General features: G+C 40.6%; 1 protein-coding gene across 3 annotated transcripts in view; it reads right to left on the bottom strand.

The window, feature by feature from the left end:
* The window catches only part of nsmaf (neutral sphingomyelinase (N-SMase) activation associated factor), an 80,418-nt gene that overhangs the window by 36,839 nt on the left and 19,274 nt on the right, over nt 1-24,305 (bottom strand). For all 3 annotated transcript variants that reach the window (XM_041189335.1, XM_041189336.1, XM_041189337.1), the window contains exons 7-18: nt 23,542-23,613; nt 20,389-20,436; nt 20,186-20,238; nt 18,168-18,297; nt 11,920-11,991; nt 11,514-11,622; nt 8,099-8,275; nt 7,888-7,967; nt 5,143-5,233; nt 940-1,003; nt 785-836; nt 570-690 (exon numbers count right to left, since the gene is read on the bottom strand). In XM_041189335.1, coding sequence (XP_041045269.1) covers nt 570-690; nt 785-836; nt 940-1,003; nt 5,143-5,233; nt 7,888-7,967; nt 8,099-8,275; nt 11,514-11,622; nt 11,920-11,991; nt 18,168-18,297; nt 20,186-20,238; nt 20,389-20,436; nt 23,542-23,613 — 1,069 coding nt within the window. The remainder of the gene's footprint in view (nt 1-569; nt 691-784; nt 837-939; nt 1,004-5,142; nt 5,234-7,887; nt 7,968-8,098; nt 8,276-11,513; nt 11,623-11,919; nt 11,992-18,167; nt 18,298-20,185; nt 20,239-20,388; nt 20,437-23,541; nt 23,614-24,305) is intronic.

Below are 24,305 nucleotides of genomic sequence, written 5' to 3'. Positions count from 1 at the left end.
GAATCCAAACTGGGCATCAGTGAGCAGATTATTGCTAAGCGAGTGCCACTTGATAGCACTGTTGATGACAGTGGTAATTAGGTAATGACAGGTAATTATTTTATTTAATGACAGGTAATTATTTTATATTTGCTTCCAATTCCTTTACTATTCTCTACTCTCATCTTTTTTATCGTTCATGGGATGTAGGCATTACTGGTAAGGGAAAAGATTGACCAAGGGTCTCTAAAATGGAAAAATTGCTATGGCCTGGGAAAGAATAGAGGAGTGAGAGTAACTGGATAAATCTTTCAAAGAGCTGGCATAAGCACATTGGGCCAAATGGCCTTCTTCTGTGCAGTACAATTCTATGATTCTGAATGTAGATTTACATGATTCGCATTTCTGTTAGAAGGAAGCTTTTGATCAATTAAACAACACCTGCTGTAGTTTTTAGGGAATAAATCCTTTAATGCCCAGATATGTGAACATAAATAAAGAATTGAGTGCTGAAATATGCAAAGTACCTCCAAACATGGAATATAGAATATAGAAAGAACAACTTAAAAATCTCTACCAAGTCTATGTACCTGAAGCCCATGGTGGAAGTTCCACAGAGTCTACCATCTTGCCTCCCTGCCTCTTCCCAAGGTCCAACTTCAAACTGTTCACAATGAAGCTGGAATTTGTGCCATAAAACTCTGGGATCAACTAGAAAGTGAAAAAATGATTAGCAGAACAATTGGTAATTCTGATACTTTATTCCACGGATGACACAAGAATAAATATAACATTCATCTCCTACCTCTTTGAAATCTGTTGCACCTTCTAAACAATTTCTCCAGGTCTCTGCAAAACTAAACATAGCATAGATATTTACTAGAAATATAAATATCCACATACAAACACACAAATATTTTTAATGAGGCATCAGATTGTCCCAAAGGTATTAATACTAACCTGTTGAACATTCTATCTGCATTGTCAAATTTTCCATTTTGTAAACACAACATATATTCAGGGGCTGAAAAAGAAAAAAAAAGACACTTTTCTGAAAATAGTGTCCACATATATAATCCTACAATTTAGAAACAGGAAATGCCGCAAAAATAAAAGTCTGTCTGCATCTGTAAAGAATAAGCGCCAGTTAATATTTTGTGCAGTTTGTGTATTGCCTGCATTCTCAGTTTATATTTCAGATCTCCAGAATTTGCAGTTTAACATTTAACTTACAAATTAATTCATTTTAACTCCTTCAGCAAAAAAGATAATTTTAAAAAATACACTTAACATGCAACACCTAAGCACGTTAAAAAGACATTAAAGTGATATAAGGGGCATATAACATGAAACCACACATGTCCAATTACTTTTCATTTATTAATTTTAGTTGATAAAAAAAACGTGCAGTGGGGAAGCATAGGCACAAAAGCCCAAATTGACGACCAGTTATCAAGGCTCTTAGCTGGGAACACACATTTATAATATTTATCTTTAAATTTATTACTAACAAGTGCCACATAAAATAATGGAAGAATAAAGGTCAGAAAAAGCATCCGATGGCAATATGTAATTTAAAAATTGTTTTAATCTTTACCTTGCTTTTCGCCCTTTCACGTTCTGAACTGTTTGGCTTTAGCGACCTATATGCAGGTGGTGCAACTTTATAGTGCCACATTGGTCATGTCAAGATTGCAGCATTGGAACACACTTTTGAATACTCTTTTTTTTTTCCATTGTAGTTGCCTGATTCTTATGATCCCTATCTGAGATTACCCCTGTAGAAGCCTGATCCCAGAGTGGAACCAACCTGATAGATCCTAACTTTTATTTGTTTGTTTAAATAGTAGCTACTGAACATAGTCACAGGAATCAGCTGATGAACTATATTACAATACTCTTTCACCCACAACTATATCATTACAGATATATACAGATTTGTAAGGGGAACACAAGTCACAAAAGCTATCTTATACTTTAATGTGCACAGCAAGTACCCAGTCCATGTAAACTTATGGCACCCTGTGGTCAGACACACCACACTCTGACCTCAAGTGACAGATGCCACCTCAACCAGATGCCATGGATCTCTCCTCAACCCCCTCCATGTGTTTGTAACAACTTGAGCCAACCAGATACACGGAATTCCATCCGTGACAGGAGGGTTTCCAATCTCCACTCTCCAAAACCTCACCTTGGAATCTTCTCCCAAACCGACGCTTTCTCTCAGACACCTTTCACAAGGGTTCACCTCTCGGGTTCCGAACTCTCCTTCTGATGTTCCTCTTCCCTGGGTCACCACATGCATTCAAGCTGTCTTCCATGCACTCTCTCTCACCAACTCAGCCTTAACAGTACACCGCTACTTCACATGCCATAGCAAAGAATTACAGACCTTCACAGTTCGCTCTTTGAACCTTGTTTCTTGCAAGCTATTCTCACTTTAAATCTGAAACTTGGTGTCTTACTCTCTGCCCCTCACTCTTAACTTCACTTAACAGGACCTTTTCCCAGATTCCTTTACTTCCTTTCACTACAGGGACTCCTTTGGACATTCCCCGCTTTCACTTTCCTGGATTTTTGGGTTTTCTCTTCGCTTGGGATCTTTATGTTCTTTTGGGAAATCTGCAGTTCCCTCTCCCAGTGTCCAGTCTCTCTGGAGTCCTGACTTCAACTGAATTTTAAACTGCTGTTTCTTAAGCTGTTTGTGTATGTCTGTGGGAGGAACCTGCCTATCTGGCCCCGCTGATGCTAGGCAACAGCATTATTCTTTCTACTCGTGTGCTTACTTTTTCTTTACAGGGGTCATAAACCTCTCATTAGAAATGCAAGCAGCCTTTAAAAGTGGAACTAAAACTCCATTTGACCTTTCTTAACACACAGATACAGAAATATAAATCAAACTTAAACTGTAAAACTAAAACTCATTCCTAACACCCACAAATACAAATATAACTTACTTGAACTATCTCTTATTTCCTAACATGATGAACTGGCAGTATGTTCACAGCTGCAGTTGAATTTGGTGAAGGGTTAGGATGGTAAATAGTAAATAAAAATGTGATAAATTTGGAGCTGCTTACTCAATAACAATTCTCTTCTGCATAGCATTCAATAGATTACATATTTACAAGCTACAATTTGATCAGAGGTTTAATGCCATCATAAAAAAAATGTTTTTAGGTCACTCTTTAAAAATATTGCACCAATGTACAACCGAAGATATGCATCCAGGACTCTGGAAGTCCTAACTTGCAGACCTACATGGGAATTGCCCTGGAAGTTTCAACTTCCAATGGACAATTCCCCTGCTCCCAGGGATCTCCGCGAATGCCAACGATTCTGAGTTAGAGTCGGAGACTTTGGACAGTTCGGCATTACTTACCTGGATAGTTAACCAGGAAACGTTAGACAGATTAAAACCTAGTCTACCAACTGGTTAACTACAGAAATGACCCCAAAATCAATCTCCCGAAACCCTAACCACCTTCCTGATCATCCCCCCCCGCACCCCTTCCCCCCCACCCCTCCCACAGCTGATCCAACTACCACCTTGATGCCCTGGCTACCACTACACCACACCCCCACCCCTCAGACCCGACTAACTTCCTGACCACCCAACTACCTCCCAAACTGACTACAACCCATGACCACCTAACTATCCACAGCACAAGTCCCCTGCCGACCTTTCTCCCATCCTGACCACACCTCCCTGCCCGACCTGCCTACCCCTGCCAACCTCATGACTACCCTCCTGACCAGGCCCAACACACACCACCACCCAACTCGATTACCACTCAGCTACTTACCGCCTCCACCCACTTTCCACTTACCCACACAGTCATCCATTCATTTAACATTCAAACTGAACCTTTTGTTATGACAAGCGGGTGGTAAATGACAAGCTGCTCAAATCCCAGAGTGAAACTTTAAACAGCTGCCACAACTATTTGCAATTTGTATTTATTTCGCGGTGGGGGCTTTGAATTCAGTAAAAAGGCCAGCAAGGCTTAGAGGTTACTTACAAAACTAAATTAAACCTTTATTAATAACAAAGAGACTTTAAGCACATACATAGGTTTACAAATTACTGTTATGATAGCTCCTAGCTCCCCTAGTTAATCTAAGGCAACAGTAAAAAGACACAGATTTTAAAAGGCCCAGGCAAAGTAACATGACACCCTGAATAGTCGAATTCAAAGTGAATTTTCTTCACTTCAGTTCTTGCAGACAGCAGTTTGGGGAGAAAGGGTGGAGGCTTTTCACGCTTGTTAGATCTTAGAATGCTTTCCCTTACACACAGCCTTCTCCCTTTTGTACATATTTTCTCCATTGAATGCAAATATGTCTTTGGGTTCTACCTCTCTATTTATAAAAATCTATCATAGTACCAATTTTGCCAGTAATCTTTGGGAAAAATAAACACACTTGTTTCTTAACTTCTCCTGACTAGGTGAAACATTTCACCCCCTCTTTTAAATTCAAGCTAGTCTGGTTTATTCAAAAATGCAAATATTCCCTTTACACCTTACATTCTAAAACTTCCCCCATGTTTACCTATTTATCATATCAAATTTAGTTTCTCTTTTTACATTAAAGCCTTCAGGTCAGCTGTCTCTAATTCAATTAAATCCCACACACAGACACACACACATACATAGTCACAACCCCACTATTACTCTACTTTACAATAAATTACAAATAACATTATGAAAATTATATCTTACTGACACCTTTAAACTTACCATATGGCAGCTAGTGCCGTAAAAAGAGGGCATATCCTGTCTTCCCCGACTCTACTGTGATCTGACGGAGTTTCCAGAGAGGCGCTGCAATGTGCTGTATATTTCTGTGAAAGCCGGACTCGAAAGACCGCACAGAGTCGGGGAAATTCACTTTGTGCAGAGGCAATCCAATGCCACTGCCAGAAGATATAAGCCCTTATAAAGACCTAGAAACCTGATGAACAATTTGATTTTAAAAAAAATCACAGATGGTGTAATGGATAGGATAACATCAGTAACAGATTTTACAGTATTATAGTGGGCAGGTTGCAATGGAAGATATGCTTATTTGCTTTTATGTGCATTTTGATTTTCTACCCATAAACGTCATCAGAGATCATTTTTAACCAATCAGTAGTTAAAAAAAATGTTACCTTACCAACTCTCACAAGGTAGAAGAGGACATAACCTGGGGAAGAATAATGACTTCCATACATGAATTTTGGGTCAGGCATTTCTCGATAGCGAGCCTAAAATGAAAGAACATTGTGAATCTATTTGCTGTGTTTGTCCTTACTTACTCAATTTGATTTAGATATAACTAGTAGGAACATGGCGATGTGATTTGTAAAATCATTGTGCCTACGCCCACCTTGAATGTTTGCAAAAGTCAACAGGAAATGTTGATACTGAGAAAAAGAACATTTCACCATTTAGACACTGTCAGCAGGTATTCACAGGCATGGTGATATATAAAATGAAGCCATGTTCATTTTACATTAACAATGTACCTTAGATGTAACTTAGCCCCAAACTCAGCATAATGTCTGCACTTCTCAGCTTTATGCTGTGTTAGTGTGAGATTGACAACTTGCACCAATCTATGGGCAATATTGCATTGACCTCAAATTTATTAGAACCATGCAGACTATCTGAACTCATTTTACACAGGAATTCATTTCAGCTGACTTTAGCCTACACTGGAATCTAACTCATGCCATTTGACAACACAACTTGCATTTATATAGTGCCTTTAATATAGAAAAATGTCCCAAGATATTTCACAGGAGCATAATCAAACAAAACTGGAAGATGAGCCAAAGGCGGCACTGGGGGGCTGACTTTGGTCAGAGCTAGGTTTTAAGGAGAGTCTTGAAGGAGGAGAGAGAGATAGAGAGGTATTGAGTTGGGATTCCAGAGCTTGGAAGGCATAACTATTAATTGTGGTGTGGGAGATGCACAAGATGAAAGAGTTGAGTAATGCAGAGTTCTGAGTTGTAAGATTGAAGGAAATTACAGAGGTAAGATAGGAAGGAATGATGCCGAGAAGGGATTTAAACATATAAATAGCAATTTTACATGTGAAGCATTAGGGGACTGGCAATAATGGTCAATGAGCATAGAGGGATGGGTGAGTAGGACGTGATGAAGGATAGGGTAAACACAATTTTGGATGAGCTGAAATTTATTCAGAGTGGAGGACGGGAAGTTAGTTAGGAGAGACAACTAAGACACAATTAAGGTGACAACACACTACTTTAGCAAAACTAAAATCAGGCAAAAAAAAATCTGCAAGGAAGCAGCTATGCAGACATTTTATTGCCTCACTTTGCTTTTGGAGTTTGGGATTAGGACACCAGGTCTTATTCAGCATGAACAAACCAAATTATGTTGTGGTTACTGCTTTTTTAATATTAAACTATACACAAAACAGACTATTATGAATTAAATCACAAGTGATAAACTCACAAATTCACTTAAGTTAATCACATGAAACTAGTATCTAGTTACATTCTGAAGTAATTGCGAAGATTTTGTTTCCCCTCAAAATTTCTACAACAAAATCATACTACTGTTACTTGTTCTGAAGTCAGAAACATTAAAACATAGGGCTGAGAGGAAAACTGCAAAATACAGTACCGTCAATCATAGACGAGAGAGTAATAGGAATGGCATTCAAGCAGTCAACAATAAGCCATAATTTCCGAGCTCCAGGGCATCATATTAGTACCCCAAAGACGCACTGGGGAACGCTCCCCCGACCCCCACTAGAATTTCCCAAGGTTTGCACGGCAATTGCCTTGCAAGTGCAAAACCATTCCCACCCCAAATGGGACTCTCACCCCTGTCTCCCCGCCACTCTATGGGACTCTTTCCCCCACACGGGACTCCCCGCCCCCATCACCACTCCCCAAGGCCTGACCCTCCCCACCCCCCTCCCCATTAGGGCCGACCCAACTCAAGCACCACCCCCCTGCCCATATGGCCTGACCAAACTCGAATCCCCCCCCCAACACCGACAGGCACCCCCCCCCCCCGCCCCCCCACGACAAGGTTCAACCAGACTCAACCACTCCCCAACCCCCACAAGGCCCATCCCCTTTGGCCCGACACTCCCCCACCCCTGCCAATTCTACCTACTTACCTTGTACAAGACCTTTAAACCTGGCTGGACCTTTAAACTTATCTGGTTTAGACAGCTAGTGTTGTTAAAAAAAATGGCGTAGCTTTCTTACCTTTGACTCCACAGCCCTTGATGCTAGGTGCTGGGAACGCGCTGCACTGCCCAGATCTTGCCTGCCTGAATCAGAAGGTCGGACAGGATAGGATTGGCTGGATTTCAAGGTAACAGCTTTCGAGTGGAGTGGCAATCCAAATTAATTGCCACTCCATCGAAAGTTATTACTTTTGTTTACACCAGTTCGATTTGGGCCTGAAGAATTCACCATCATACAGGTAAAACAGTTAAAATCAAATCAGGCACGCATAGATGAAAGAGACCCCCAGTCAGTAATAACTAGAACCGGAGTGAATAATTTATTTGTGGTGACACGGTAATCAGAAGTTTCAACTTTGTGCTCAACACTTGTAGATCTAATGCATACAGCAAGTGGTGGTTATGTTTAACCACCACCATTTTAAGTAGTCTGCACTAAATAAATGAAGATGGGAAATGTCAAGAGGACTATAGTTTCCACTAAATTGCTTTTAAAGCTATTAACATATAGAAACGTAAGCACCCTGCTGCACACAAGATTTGGCCAAATGACTGAATATTATTAACTAAAACCATCTGAAACTATCAACAGTTAGTCAATTATTATTAAGAAACTTTCAACCAAAAAGCTATCAAGGTATGCTCAATTCACCAAACGTGATTTATCCGTTTGAAAAGAAGCCATACCAACAATCGATCCAGCCGCTCTTGATTTAAGGCACCAACTGGCTTCCTAAGGTCTCGAAATATTTCAGGATTTGACAGGTCTGTTTCAAAACAGAAGTTAGAGATGTGCTATTATTTCTGCACAGAAGTGTACATAACGCCATTAAAAACATGTCCATTTTAAAAACAAATTGATCATCTGGTTTTGGAAAATAATAATTGATAGTGTTACCTAGTTCTGAGGAAGTATAATCAGCTATGATCCAAGGAAAGATGGGGTACTGGGACAGATCATTACAGCTGCGGTCAGCCAGGTTGTTGAGGTGCAGAAGATACTGATAATTTGAGAGATACCCTCTTTGCCATTGTAGCATATAGCTTTCAGCTGTGTGCTCAGTAATGTGATTTTCTGTAGAAAGAAATTTTGAGGGAAACAAAGCCTTCACAATTACTGTTACATAATGTAGCTAAATGATAGCTTCTTTCTACAAAGGAACCAGTAATTCTGTTCTGATCTTTTTGTTTTAAATCATATGTAGCTTGCAAAATGAAATTAAACATCCTATAATCTTGCTTTAAATTAGGTAGGATTAGCATGTTATCTCAATTTTTTTTCTGGTATGCTGTTTTATAACAGACAGGTCTTGTGGCACAGTGGTAGTGTCCCTATCTCTGGGTCAAAAGCTCCGGGTTCAAGTCCAAATTCAGGACTTCATGGCCATGGAAGGCCTGATGGCAGGTGGCAAGAGGAGAGTTTCCTGGTCAGCCACACTTTAGAAGACAGCAGCAAACCACTGCAATACTTTGCCAAGCACAATAATGGATCAATCTAACGCAAGTCCATGGTTATCAATGCACTCTTAGGGCATGGTACCTGAAGGAGGAGGAGGAGGAATTTTAAGAAAGTGGGTTTACTTACTTCTCATCCCATTCATCTCTTTTGGCAGAAGGGGGACAGGTGAGGTGACCTGGCTCTTTTCCAATCCCAAAACGGGGCTACGTTTTGTAGGTGGCGCTGGGGCCAGGTTGGTGGGCCAGTGAGTTAAGCAAGGGGTTGTGGAATGGGCGGGGGGAGGGTTTGCAAAGAGGGGAAATTTGGGGTTGTGAGTATGTTGGGGTACCCCCAACAGGCTCAGCGAGCCCATAACAGAGGTACTGCCCCAACTTTGCCTGGCCACCAGCCCAAGCAGTCAAAGCTGCCCAGCTGCACATTTGGGGCTGAACTCCCTTCCCCCCCCCCAACCCGTTGGGGGTGAAGTTGAATTACGGGCGCGTACGGGCACGCTTCCAATCGGCGCTCCCGATCGGAGGCGTGGCGCCATTTTACGTGGGCGGGCCAATTAAGGCCTCACCCAGCGTGACGTCCGCAGGGAAGTGCTATGCGCTCCCTGTGAGGGCGGGGGTTGGGGGGGGGGGGGGGGGGGGGGGGGGGGGTGGGGGGGGTCCCAAAATCCCAAAAAAGTGCAGCCTCAGGGAGATTGGCTCTAAATGTAAAACAGCTAAAAATAGAAAAATAAAATTTCCCTTACATGTTCCCTCATGTGACAATGTCACATGAGTTGGGACATGTCCATAATTTTTTACACAATCTTTATTAAAATTTTTTAAAGCCTACATGAAACCTCATCCCACCCGTGGATGAGGTTTCATGTTTTTTCTAGTTCCCGCCGGGGCTCCTAGCCTGCCCACCAACCTTAAGGTTGGACGGGCAGGTCCTTTAATTGCTTAATTGGCCATTGACAGGTCGGTGGGTGTGCAGCTGATTTTGCTGCACTCCCGCCTTCCTGAAAATTTAACTCGGGCGCGATGACGTCGGGAGTTCCCCCCGACATCACCGCGTGTCATTTTATATGTCGGCGAGCAGGCCTCGCTCCCACTCGCCGACTCGTAAAATTCTGCCCTTGGTGTGGGCTTCTCCAGTTACATCCCAGTGGCAGGAGGCTCTTAAGCGGCCATTAATTGACCAGTTAAGGGTTTTAACTAGCCCACGGACAGTCGGGCCTCCCAACACTTCCCCACTGCTGGTAAAATTGATAAAATTAGGGCAGGCAGGTAGGCACCAGAAACAGCGCCCAAAGCATGGTGCCCAATTTCATGGTCACCCACCATCCCACTCCCCGCCCTGTCTGCCAACCCACCATTGGGGACTGTAAAATTCAGCTCTGGTGTGTGAAACCAACCCAAAAGCACTTGCAATTATAAGGGATAAAAACAAAAAACTGCAGACGCTGGAAATCCAAAACAAAAACAGAATTACCTGGAAAAACTCAGGTCTGGCAGCATCGGTGGAGAAGAACAAAGTTGACGTTTCAAGTCCTCATGACCTGTTCAGTTCTGTGGAAGGGTCATGAGGACTCGAAACTTCAACTCTTTTCTTCTCCGCCGATGCTGCCAGACCTGCTGAGTTTTTCCAAGTAATTCTGTTTTTGTTTTGCAATTATAAGGTATCCTTTACTGCAGCAAAGAGGGAGTGGTGTGAACAGACACTTAAGCAGTAGGAAGAGCAGATAAACCTAAACAACTGACTTCACTTATCTCCATTTTTTTCTATAATTCCATTCTGTGACAAGGGAAACATACAGAAAAACTTCAATTGTGACTTGCTTGTTTTTCTTTCTTCTGTTGGCAAAGGATTCATTCCTTTTTAGTATTTCCACTGAGATTAGGAATTAGTCGCACAGGGAATCCCACCTCTTAGCACTTTCACACTTCAACTCATACATACTAATTTGATTTGAACTTGGGTCAAACCACAAAAATTGACAAACTGAGCAACAACATGTTACTTTATGATTCTGATCAACAGCTAAAAACATTTAAACTGCTCAAAATGAGGATACTTTCAGGGCACTCTACAATGTTAAAGTATGAAATTAAATTAATGGTAAGACATGGGACATGGCAGAAGTAGTAAATAAAACTAATTTTCATTGATCCTGCAATGCTTAAAAGGTTATGAAATTCACATCTGATAGACCATAAAATACACTGTAGAGGAGAGGTAATCATCAAGCAGTCTTTAAATATATTTCTGATAAGCACTTAGTTAAACGGCGACTGAAACAAGGAGATAGGTTTGAGGAGTCATATTGAGAATGGAGGAGCTAAATTTTTATTTATTAACCCAGAGTGTTTCAGCAATCACTATTGCACATAAATTCAGCTTATCTGTACTGAGGGATTTAACAAATCCTCTACGACAGTTCCCCGATTGACCCTGAACATTGCTCACAAAAAATAAACAGGAAAAGGCAGAAAAAGACAGTACGGTGATTCACAATATTTTGATGAAAAGATTTGACTTTTGAAAAAGAATCTTATCAATGTATAAATTCAGTTTACACGAGTCTGACATTGGTTTTACTGAATTAATTTGTAATCTGTCAAAATAACCCTTATATCTGTCAACAAATAAAAGAGCATGTTGTAGCACTTTAACCAGACCAAGGCAAACTAATTCAGGTTCCAAGGTTGACTACCACTTGAATCCGTCTATCTCAGTTCAAAAAATATGGTCAGTTTTCACACATATTTGGGAAAAGATGATGGGTTAATATTTTTTCCGCCTAGAATTGGCAACTGACGTTTGGTAATTAAATGGAAAGTCAGTTAAAATACACGAGTGACATATTTTGTGTATAACTAACCTAAAAAGGTTGCAATATAGTAGTAGAGTTCATCACGATCTTTGGAGTTATAAAATTTCAAGTAGATATCAGAACAAAGATCATCTTCTGTGCAAAAAACCTCAAGGCCCTAAAGGGAGAAACAGTGGAGTGAGCAAAATAAAGTGTTAACATCACTGTATTACAACTCCAGGGCAACCTGTATGATAGCAAACATTATATAATCACCAAAGTTCTATGGTGAAATTTAAGTGAACATCTCACTTTAAAAACAGGCAACTTATTGTTCTAGGGATGATATTAGGAAATATATAACATTGAACAATGATTGAAATGTTTTGAAATTCTTTTAATATTTCAATTACGTACATCAATTGCAAATTGCTTCAAAATGCATGCAAACAAATTAATGTCATTAGTTACTCACCAAAGGTTTTAATCCATGCCGCCTTTTGTAAATACGTCTTATCTCGTGCAACTTTACTTGTACAACTGTCTCCTAAAAGACATTACATTGTTATCCTATTATATGTATCAGTTATTTAGGAGTATTATAAAATAAGACATTGATATCACACACTTACACAGGCTTTTTATAATATAGATTACAAGAACAAACAGCACAGAAATGAAATATTTGTCCCAGTCAGTCCATGCAGTATTATGTTCCACTTAAACCTCTTTAGTCTTTCCTTTTCTAACTCTATTAGCATAACTCTCAATCACTTTTCTTTTCAATGCTATCCGTCTAGAATTAAACTCTAATGCTTTTTTTTATGGCCTTATTAACCTGCATCACTATTTTTAGTAGATGGTGTATTTGTACTCCCAGATTCTTTTGCTCCTCCACCTCATCTATTTATTCTTATTTTCCAAGTATTATGTGGCTTCCCAATTCTCATCCTTTTCTGTGTTGAAATTAATTTGCCAATTAAATGTCAATTATAAAGGCTTATTAATGTCATCCTGTAATTTGTTTCAGTGTTCCTCAGCACTGAGTACTCCTCTCCACCCCTCCCACTTTGGTGTTATCCGCAAATTTGGAAATAGTGCTTTAGATTCCAAAGTCTAGATCATTAATATAAATTGTGGTCGCAGCACTGATCCCACTGGGACTCCACCTATCCAGTTTGCAACTCCGAATAGCTACCCTTTAACCCTGCTTTCTGTCTTGTACCCAACTGGCTATCCATTCTGCTACTTGTCCCCTGACTCCACATGCGCTGACCTTGTTCATTACTTTATTATGTAGCACCTTATTGAAGGTCTTTTTGCATTACCCTTGCCAACTCTCTCTACTACCTTTCAACAAGTTCAATCAGGTTGGATAGGAAAGGCTTCCCGTTTTAAAATCCGTGCTAACTATTCATTATATTATTTCTGGTTTCTAGATACTTTTGTCTATTTTCTCTTTTAGTGGTGATTCTATCATTTTTCCTATCATCAATGGTAAACTGACTTGTCTATAGTTTCCTAGACATAATGTTATGATCCCTGAAGACTGAAAACATTGGATGATAAAAAGATCTTAAAGAAAACTGTTCATGAAGCCCAAGCTAGCTCTGCAGTGTCAGTTTCCTCTATTACATTGTCAGTTTTATTTTGGTGCCATCTAAAGGGAATCTCTGGCATCTAGGAACAGCAGATCTGGAGTCACATGTAGGCCAGACCAAGTGAGGATGGTAGATTTCCTTCCCTAAAGGGCATCAGTGAACCAGGAGGGTTCTTGCAATAATCAACAATGGTTTAATTGTCATCATTAGACTTTTAATTCCAGACCTTTATTGAATACAAATTCTACCATCTGCCGTGGTGGGATGCAAACCCAGGTCCCCAAAGCGTTACCCTGGGTCTCTGGGTTAGTAGTCCAGCTACTATCATTGCCTCTCCAGAATTGAACTCAACCACAATGTGTAACCTCATGGCCCAGCATATCCCCACTCTACCATTACCATCAAGCTAGGGGTCAATCCTGGTTCAATGAAAAGTGCAGGAGGACATGCCAGGGACAGCACCAAAAATATCTAAAGACAAGGCGCCAACCTGGCGGAGCTACAACTCAAGAGTACTTGCGTGCCAAACACCATAAGCAGCAAGTGATATACAGAGCTAAGCGATTCCACAATGAATGGCTCAAGCCGAAGCCCTGCAGTTCTGCCGCATCCAGTTGTGAGTGGTGGTGGACAAATAAACAACTCACTGAAGGAGGAGGCTCCATAAGTGGCACTTGCTTAGCAATAGCCTGCTAACTGATGCTCAGTTTGGGTTCCATCAGGGACACTCAGCTCCTGACATCGTTACAGCCTTGGTTCAAACACGGACATAAGAACTGAACTCCAGATTGAGGTGAGAGTAACTGCCCTTGATATCAAGGCAGCATTTGACCAAATGTGACATCAAGGAGCCCTCGCAAAACTGGAGTAAATGGGAATCAGGGAGAAAACTCTCCACTGGTTGGAGTCATATCTAGTATAAAGGAAGACGGTTATGGTTGGTGGAGGTCAGTCATCACAGTTCCAGGGCATCACTACAGGAGTTCCACAGGGTAGTGTTCTCGGACCAACCATCTTCAGCTGCTTCATCAATGACCTTCCTTCCATCATAAGGTGAGGATGTTTGCTGACGATTGCACAATGTTCAGCACCATTCGTGATTCCTCAGGAACTGATACAGTCCATGTCCAAATGCAGCAAGACCTGGATAATATCCAGGCTTGGGCTGACAAGTGGCAAGTAATATTCGTGCCACACAAGTGCCAGGCAATGACCATCTCCAGCAAGAGAGCATCTAACCATCACCCCTTGACATTCAATGGTATTACTGAATCCCCCACTATCAACATTCTGGGAGTTACCGTTGACCAGAAACTGAATTGGACTAGCCATATAAATACTGTGGCTAAAAGCGCAGGTCAGAGGCTAGGCATCCAGTGGCGAGTAACTCGCCTCCTGACTCCACAAAGCCTGTCTACCATCTACAAGGTACAAGTGAGAAGTGTGATGGAATACTTTCCACTTGCCTGGATGAGTACAACTCAAACAACACTCAAGAAGCTTGACACCATCCAGGACAAAGCAGCCTACTTGATTGGCACCCCTTCCACAAACATTTATTCCATCTACCACTGATGAACAGTAGCAGCAGTGATTACCATCTACAAGGTGCACTGCAGAAACTCACCAAGGCTCTTTAGGCAGCACCTTCCAAGCCCACGACTGCTACCATCTAGAAGGATGAGGGCAGCAGACACATGGGAACACCAGAAGCTGGAAGTTCCCTTCCAAGCCACTCACCATCCTGACTTGGAAATATATCACCGTTCCTTCACTGTCACTGGGTCAAAAGCCTGGAACTCCTTAACAGCACTGTGGATGTACCTACAGCTCATGGATTATAGCAGTTCAAGACAGCTCACCACCACCTTCTCAAGGGCAATTAGGGATAGGCAATAAATGCTGGCCGTAAATTAATTTTTAAAAAGCCAATTAGATTGAAAAATTCTCAGAGCAAACTACGAAGTGAAAAGCACTACTATTCACTTTTTAGTCATTTAAGAGATTGAAATAAAGATTGAGACATACAACTGGGATTAAGAATGAAACTGAAATATCAAAAAAACTTTTAAAAATAAGCTTTTCAGGGCCAGTGAAGCTTATCAGCAGGAATGATTACTTAGTACATCACTAAAAAAAAGTTACATCTCATTCAACAAGTATTAAACTTGCAATGGTTGTATTGTGAGAATAGTGCCTGAAAAGTTGAAGTTAACATCCAAGCATTGATTTCTGTGCTGATTACATCTGTGAAGACTGCAACAGAGAACCCTGATTGGAACCTCCAGTTTCCGTGTTCAACTATGCGTGTGCAGATGTCAAATGTTGCTGTCTACTTTACACAGTACTGACAGTGAACGCCGATAGTTTCGCCATCATTGCAACAGCAAATTCTGGGCCATTATATATGTGTAAAAACGCCTTTGCTATCTCCTCTCTCGATTCTTTTAAAATACACAGATGCAATCTATCATACCCAGGAATTTTATCTTTTGCATTTGATTAGTTCATTTAATATCTTTTTATTTTAAGTATGGGTATATTCATTTCTAATTTCACTTCCGAAGTCATACCCAGTAGGTCCTTCCCCTAATATATAATATTTCTGCCATTTTGCTATAGCTGCCTGTGATTTTACTTATGTCCCTGCCGAATATTTCACTATTTTTGTTTCATGTTCCTCAATAATTTAATTTCATAGTTCCTCTTTACCTGCCTTTTTTTTACTTCTTTCATAATCACTTTGAATTCTCTCTTGTTGTGTTCTTCCCCCCTCATGTCAGCACTTTTAATGTCTTGCCCTACCCTAAATTTTTCTGTATGTCTTTACTCATCAATGTCTCATTAGTGTTTACTTTGTTCTTGTCTTTTAGCCAAATATGCAATCTGGCCATGCAAGTGAAATTTATATGCTGATTTCTTTGATATTCCACTGTTCACCCTAAAAGATTCACTAATTACTTCACTTATAACAAAGAAATTCAAATGTTTGTGATGTGGGGTGCAATGGTTAAAGAACTTGTAAAGAATTGAATTGCATCAAGTATGTTAGATAATGCAGGATGGCTTCAATTCTGAGAAATGAGATTATAACGTAACTCAGTTTTGAATAAGTCTTGCAATATTTTACTGCACCGAAATTACATTGCACATACACTGCAGGAGTTTCAGTAGAAAAGTCCTTACTATATTCAAGCTTCCTTATTCAACAGATATGCCTGCCCCTTGTGGAAATAGATTGCAATCCCTTTTCTGTCCACAAACCCATCCGATTGTCTCCGAAACCCATTTTTCCCGTCAATTCGTTCCAGTTAGATTCATTTGATTTATTTGAAAAAGAGATGGAATTTTAGGTTTAGGCGAAACCTTTTGTATACAAAGCTTCTCTGTGAACATACATTCCCCCAGTAGCCTATGCAAAGTGCATATGCTTGAAAGAGGTGAGATAACATGAATCTCTTTCAGTGCACCATAAACAAATTTGGGGAACAAAATTTCACTGAGGCCAGTTGTTTCTAGGCTGACAAAAGATCCCTCGCTGTGGAGCAGTTATACCAATGCTTCCGCAGTATTTTGCTTTTACGCCAATGACAATCCCTGGCTTGTATCAGTCCAGGCTTGCCTGCTCCATACAAGCCAATGGAGAATAGAAGGATTGTAAAGCTCCATAGATAAGCCTTGTGAAAAGATGTCTTTCACACTATAACCTACACATCTTCACATTTAAGTTGGTGATCAAGTTTGCTGAATTTAATTCAGCCAATATTAAACAGCATCACATTCAACAGCCCTCATTTCTCAGAATGCATTTATATGACATGCAGCAAATGAAGAGCCAAGTGTTTTTGTTGTAGCTCTTCCAAATCTACTCACTTCCTCCTTTTGAAGCCAGCTTCCATGTCATGTGGCATTCTGATGTGATGACTTAACAAGACTGCCCACGACTGGAACAAATAGCTTGACAAACTGGTGAAGGCCATAATTATATTGGTTGTTTAGGCTCTCCATGAGTCAGACCACTTCTGACTCTGTATTTACACTGCAACTTTAAATTGGGACTGTTAAATGCACACTTGGAAGCTGTACAATATTAACAGTCTAGTCAATTCTTTATTTTCCAAAAGCTCAAATTATTATTAACCCGTTCATTGTTTTCTATCAAATATTAACCAAATGCAAAAATGATCAATTAAAAACCGTTTATAAACTTTTTAAGCTAAATTGTGCTTAAGAATCTGCAGTTAAATTTTTGTTATCTGGCACTCTACCAAGTGACATGTTCTAGTAACTGGAATTTCTGTTGGGACTGCTTTTTGACCGGTGTTGTGTCTCTTCCTTCAGAAGCTGATGCTAACACTTGCTGCTTGTCAGTGCCATTCCCACTCAACTGCTAAAATGCTCATGGGTGGTTGTTATCTAGGCCACTAGGGTAATCTAGATACCACTGCACCATGTTGCCTCATTGCCACTCACTAGATTTGTGCACGCCCGTATCTCTCGAGACCTCAACAACCGCATCACCACAAGATCATCCAGGAGCTTTCTGATTGGTTGAAAACACGGAACTCTTAGGAACTCTTAATCTTTTGATTAATTGGCACCACCCCATTGCATGTGCATGACAGATAATAGAAATTTTAGTCTACTTTAACTACTAGTGTTTTGGTTATCTGAGAACCAACATCAAACACTAAATCCCTTGTACTTTGGATGAAACATTTGGGATTCTGAAATGATGTTTTTTCTCAATAAGATGTTTTTTTTTAGAAAAAGGGGAAATAATTCTAACAAGGTCACTTACAACAGATTGCAAAAAAAAACAGTGCAAAGATACCGTTGATTGTGCAAAGGCCATTGTCATGGTAACAAGGTAACCACTGATTAAGTCTAGGATTTCCTAGTCTGCATGGCTCAACACAACAACAGGCAAGGCATATATTCTGAGTCAGTAAAGGGTGCGTGCAACTTATTTTTGGCTCAACAACGGGGAAGAAAACAATTTAAAAACACTTTAAAAAAACTGAGGTTTTAAAGTAAATATACAACATTAAGGAATCTTCTGGATTCTAAGCAAAATTTTGAAGTTATATACTGGGTAAAGTAGCAACAGCAAATAACTTACAGGATAGCCATTCAGAGGCTGGAAATACAAGTTTTGGTTTGTGATGCAAACATGTCCAGGATTAGATACCAAAGGAGTTACCATTTCAGCCTCACACTCCATGTGGGGCCTTTCAGTAACACTCTGAAATCTATAAGAGACACCAGTTACTAAGGATTGACAAAATAAGGGGAGGGTTAACAATATCATCCTAACAGCAATATATATATGAAAATAGACAATATATACATTACAAAACTATACAGGTCATAGAATTACTGGAACTCAAGCATCATAAAAATAGTATTTTATTTTCATGTATAAAGCTATTAGAGGAATTGATTCCTAAAATGAGTCAGCAGCCATAAAATGATAACTTATATTTAGATAGTAGCTTAAATGTAACAAAATATTCCAAGATGCTTTACAGGAGCCTGAACAAACAGAAGTTGTCACTGAAGAAATATTAGGACAGGTGACCAAAGGTTTGGTCAAAGAGGAAGGTTTTTGAATGTCTGAAAGGAGGAAGAAAATTCCAGAGCTTAGGGCCTAGGAAGCTGATGGCATAGCCACCAGCTGTGAAACAATGAAAACCAGGGATGGCCAAGAGGTCAGAATTGTAGGAGCACAGGAATCTCAGAGGGTTGCAGAGTTGGAGAAGGTTATAAGGTTATACAGGTAAGGGCAGGTGAGGCCATGGAGGGATTTGAGAACCAGCATGAAAAATTTAAAATCAAGTCGTTGCCGGACCAGGAGCTAACAGAGGTCAGCAACCACATGGGTGATGGATAAACAGGAATTGGTACAAGTTAGCATATGGACAACAGAGTGCTGGATGAGCTCAGATTTACAGAGGTGCAAGTTGGTGGTCATGGCATTGAAGAGGATATGGGATCAGGAGCTCTGCTCAGGGTAAAACAGGATGGCAAGGTTGCTAATGGTTTGGTTCAACTTCGAACAATGGCGAGGGAGATAGGAGTTGGTGGTTAGAGAATAACGTTTGTGATGGGGATCAAAGACATTGGCTTTGGTTTTCCCAATATTTATTAACAAAGAGGGAGCTTTCCACTGTCTGGACACCACACGCTTGAACTTTCCCAAAATCCTGTCAGCTTCAAATGTCCTTAAGAACTTTGATCATGCATTTGATTGCTTCCCCTACTTCTTATTTATCTCATATATATATTTTATGAAGGCCTCAGGATGTTTGGCACATTAAAAGCACTATATAAATGTAGACGTTATCGTAGTGGTGGTGGGGGGTTGGGGGGGGGGTTGTGGTTGGTAGTTTGCAAATACTTCTACTCAATTCTACTTAAAGCGGTGTTCATTTTTAACCGATAATTTGAGAATTAATTTTTTGAGATAGGATCCAGTAAATACCCTTCAGCCCATTTGATCTCATACTTGCAGAAAATGAACACTATAGCTTTTAACATGCACTGGACAAGGCTGTTACGATCTTAGGAAATATGGCTCATCTTAGATTTGCTTTTTGCTGATTAGTATTCCAACTAATGAGCAATAAATATTTATTTATTTGTTGACCATCAAAAACCATTTTTTCCATTAAAAAAACTGTGCTAAAAATATTCTGACACAACCGAAGATGAAGAAATAAAAGTGAGAACATTCAAAATCATACGATCTTGAAAAAAGCACATCAAAACTAATATATTATACTTCAGTAACTGGTTCTTAATTTGTCCAGCATTCATAACCTAGTTCAGTAGTACAACTATTTCATAAATTACAAAAGAACATTTTCCCACCATTTCTATTACACACATTTATTGGTAAAAAAAAATTATCCACTCATACACTGCATTGACGAAAACTAAGTGTTATCATCAAGTGATATTAGCACCGTCCATCAAGATTACTTAAAGCTAAAAGCAGTGGAAATTTCTATTTCGATACTGGAAACCTGTTCTCAATTTCGTGCACTAGAAAGAGCATTCACTAGAAAGAGCATTCAATAGTCATATTATTAGGCTTTGAGTATTACTCATTAAGCCATTATAGCCCATGAATAGTACCTGTTTTTATCAAATGAGGTCCGAGCCAAACGAGATTGCAAAATAGCTGTGATCTACAATGGGAAGGGGGGGAAGAAAAAGAATTAGAGGAGGAAGGCAGGTTTCATACCAAAAAATATTAGTACAAATAAAATTAATGTGCTGAGTTAAGGTTATTTGCATACCTGATTTTAATGATTGTACTTCATTTTGAAATCACTTACCATGGCAATCTGGTCTGCCATTTTGTCCAACTGAGAAGCTCTGTGTAGCTATAAAGGAAACATTAGTAATTTCATCATTTTAGTCAGTCTTTATACAGGTGAAGTATTTTAACCAAAACTACAATTGGCAATATAAGCAAAGCAAATAATTTCAAATATGATGCTGTATGCCACCTTTTAATTAACTTCCCATGGCAATGCAAGGCCATCATTATTTAGGGGCTTATCCATGGCTGATAACGAATATTATGCAATCCATTATATTGGATATATTATATTCAAAGGCTATTGCATATGTAGCCAAATTATATGGCAGACAGTTTTTTGTCAACTGTTATGGTTCAGGATCCTCACTTGTGCCTCATGAGCAGTAAGGACCCTAATGTCAAAGAGCACTTTTACATTGTTGTTCCTGTCTGAGTTCATTTTTCCACTTTGGCAGTAACTTGGTGTTGAATGCTTTAACAGGATCAAGCTTGGAGCATGAGGTTGTAATGAGACGAGCTTGTAATGATCAATCAACCCAGACAATGGCAGTTAATCAGTCTCACTTAAAATTTTGTCCTGAGGCTTAACCTTTAGTCATGTGCGAAGGATCGCAAATCAAATACATCAATTTACCTATTTATTACTTTGGAGCATACCCAAGTTTTTGAGCCAAGTATAAAAATGGATATTACTAATGTGTTGTAGAGACATATTTGAAGATTTGCAACTTATGTTTGATTTCCATATGTGGAGATAGTTTGTTGCAGAGTTTACAAATGCAACATGTCTACATTAATTAGAAAAAAAGAGTCTCCACTGGAAGAAATCATGTTGCCTAAGTAAATTGTATCACTAGTTCCACTGTCTTGAATGGATCGTTACCGATTATGAAAGTAGTTGGAATGACTGCATAGTTATCATCTCCCCTGGAGATCTTCCTCTCACAGCTTCCAACCTGATAGTCACCCAACCTCGGACAGCCCGCTTCTACCTCCTACCCAAAATCCACAAACAGAATTGTCCTAGCAGACCGATCGTGTCAGCCTGTTCCTGCCCCACGGAACTCATTTCTCGTTATCTTGACTCCCTTCTCTCTCCACTTGTCCAGTCCCTTCCCACCTACATCCGTGACTCCTCTGATACCTTACATCACATCAACAATTTCCAGTTCCCTGGCCCTAACCGCTTCCTCTTCACCATGGACGCCAATCCCTCTATACCTCCATCCCCCACCAGGATGGTCTGAGGGCCCTTAGCTTCTTCCTCAAACAGAGGCTCGAACAATCCCCATCCACCACTACTCTCCTCTGTCTGGCTGAACTTATTCTCACACTGAATAATTTCTCTTTTAACTCATCTCACTTCCTCCAAATAAAAGGTGAGGCTATTGGTACCCGCATGGGCCCCAGCTATGCCTGTCTCTTTATGGGGTATGTGCAACATTCCTTGTTCTAGTCCTACTCTGGCCCCCTCCCACAACTCTTTCTTCGGTACATCAATGATTACTTCGGTGCTGCTTCATGCTCTCGTCAGGACTTGGAAAAATGTATTAATTTTGCTCCCAATCTCCACCCCTCCATCATTTTCACATGGTCCATCTCTGACACTTCCCTTCCCTTCCTTGACCCCTCTGTCTCAATTTCTGGTGATAGACTGTCCACCAATATCCATTACAAGCCTACCGACTCCCACAGCTACCTCGACTACAGCTCCTCACACCCCACTTCCTGTAAGGACTCCATCCCATTCTCTCAGTTCCTTCGCCTCCGTCGCATCTGTTCTGATGATGCTACCTTCAAAAACAGTTCCTCTGACATGTCCTCCTTCTTTCTTAACCGAGGTTTTCCACCCACGGTCTTTGACAGGGCCCTCAACCGTGTCCGGCCCATCTCCTGCACATCCACCCTCATGCCTTCTCCTCCCTCCCAGAAACATGATAGGGTCCCCCTTGTCCTCACTTATCACCCCACCAGTCTCCGCATTCAAAGGATCATCCTCCGCCATTTCCGCCAACTCCAGCATGATGTCATCACCAAACACATCTTCCCCTCACCCCCCAGCGGCATTCTGTCGGGATCGTTCCCTCCGGGACACCCTGGTCCACTCCTCCATCACCTCCAACTCCTCAACCCCCACCTATGGCACCTCCCCATGCCCACGCAAAAGATGCAACACCTGCCCCTTCACTTCCTCTCTCCTCACCGTCCAAGGGCCCAAACACTCCTTTCAAGTGAAGCAGCATTTCACTTGCATTTCCCCCAACTTAATCTACTGCATTCGTTACTCCCAATGCGGTCTGCTCTACATTAGAGGGACCAAACTTAAACTGGGCGACCGCTCTGCAGAACACCTGCGGACTGTCCGCAAGAAAGACCCAAACGTCCCTGTCGCTTGACATTTTAACACTCCACCCTGCTCTCTTGCCCACATGTCTGTCCTTGGCTTGCTGCATTGTGAAGCCTAACGCAAACTGGAGGAACAGCACCTCATCTTCCGACTAGACACTTTACAGCTTTCTGGACTGAATATTGAATTCAACAACTTTAGATCTTGAACTCCCTCCTCCATCCCCACCCCCTTTCTGTTTCTTCCCCCTTCCTTTTGTCTTTTCCAATAATATAGATTTTTCTTTTCCCACCTATTTCCATTATTTTTAAATCTTTTATGCCCTGCTAGTCTTTCCACCCCACCCCCACTAGAGCTGTACCTTGAGTGTCCTACCATCCATTCTTAATTAGCACATTCATTTAGATAATATCACCACCTTCAACACCTCTTTGTTCTTTTGTCTGTGACATCTTTGGATTATCTGCTCCTATCACTGCTTGCTTGTCCCTACAACAACTCCCCCCCCACCCCCCGAATTCTCTCCCCCCACCTTAAACCAGCTTATATTTCACCTCTCTCCTAATATTACTCAGTTCTGCTGAAGGGTCATGAGGACTCGAAACGTCAACTCTTTTCTTCTCCGCCGATGCTGCCAGACCTGCTGAGTTTTTCCAGGTAATTCTGTTTTTGTTTTGTATAGTTTATTTATTGTCCAAGATGATCAAACATCAAATATTTTCTACCATTAACTTTGTGATTATGCATGGTGGTAAACAAAAATAAATTACAAGGAATCACAGTCGGGCTCAAAAGTACTTTCACCTCATAACATTTTACCTGGAGTAAACTTTGCACAACATCTTCTGCTTTTGTAATGTCCTCTATCTTGAAAACATAGTCCTTTGGGCCCTGGTTAAAAAGTAGATGAAACTACTTAACTTACTCAAATTATTTTCAAATCGTCACTTGGTAGTATAGAATTTTTGCATTGCTGAAAAACAGAAACCTTTTTTTGTCAAAGCTTTTCACCCTGCACGTACCAGGACAATTTGCAAGAATACCAAATGTAAAGGGAACAACAATTTATACTGTATGAGAAGGTGCTGAGTGATTGACAAGTGGACTCTGATTGGTAGAGGCAGTCATGGAGAATGCACCAGTTGGTGACTGACAATTAACTGTCAAGTATTGTTTGAAATCTAAACCAGGCAGCTTGATCAAGGCCATTGCTCTGAGGAATGATCCAGCGAATGGCTGTCACTTATTTTGTTTAGCTGAAACAGGTGCAATGTGTGTACATGTTCTTTCTGTCTGAAAAGAACAGGGCCCTGTGTATTCATATATGTAGGTTCCAGTACATGCAAATATGCCATGCTGCAAGCCCAACTGACAATCTTAAATTGATTGTCAGCATAGCACACTGAGCATTGTTTAGCAAATGTTGTTCAATCATGGAATCACATCTAATGTTGACACTACGTTTTGAGTTTTGGAAGCACAGGCTGATTGGGTACGGTCTGTACCCTGCCCGCTATGAACAGCAGCTGGGACATGCTGTTTAATACGATTTACCAGTCTCTGAGGCGTACGGCCTACAAACC

Source organism: Carcharodon carcharias, chromosome 6 (genome assembly GCF_017639515.1).
Source record: "Carcharodon carcharias isolate sCarCar2 chromosome 6, sCarCar2.pri, whole genome shotgun sequence".
NCBI classification, from domain to species: Eukaryota; Metazoa; Chordata; class Chondrichthyes; order Lamniformes; family Lamnidae; genus Carcharodon; species Carcharodon carcharias.
This window is presented reverse-complemented; position numbering and strand designations above follow the sequence as displayed.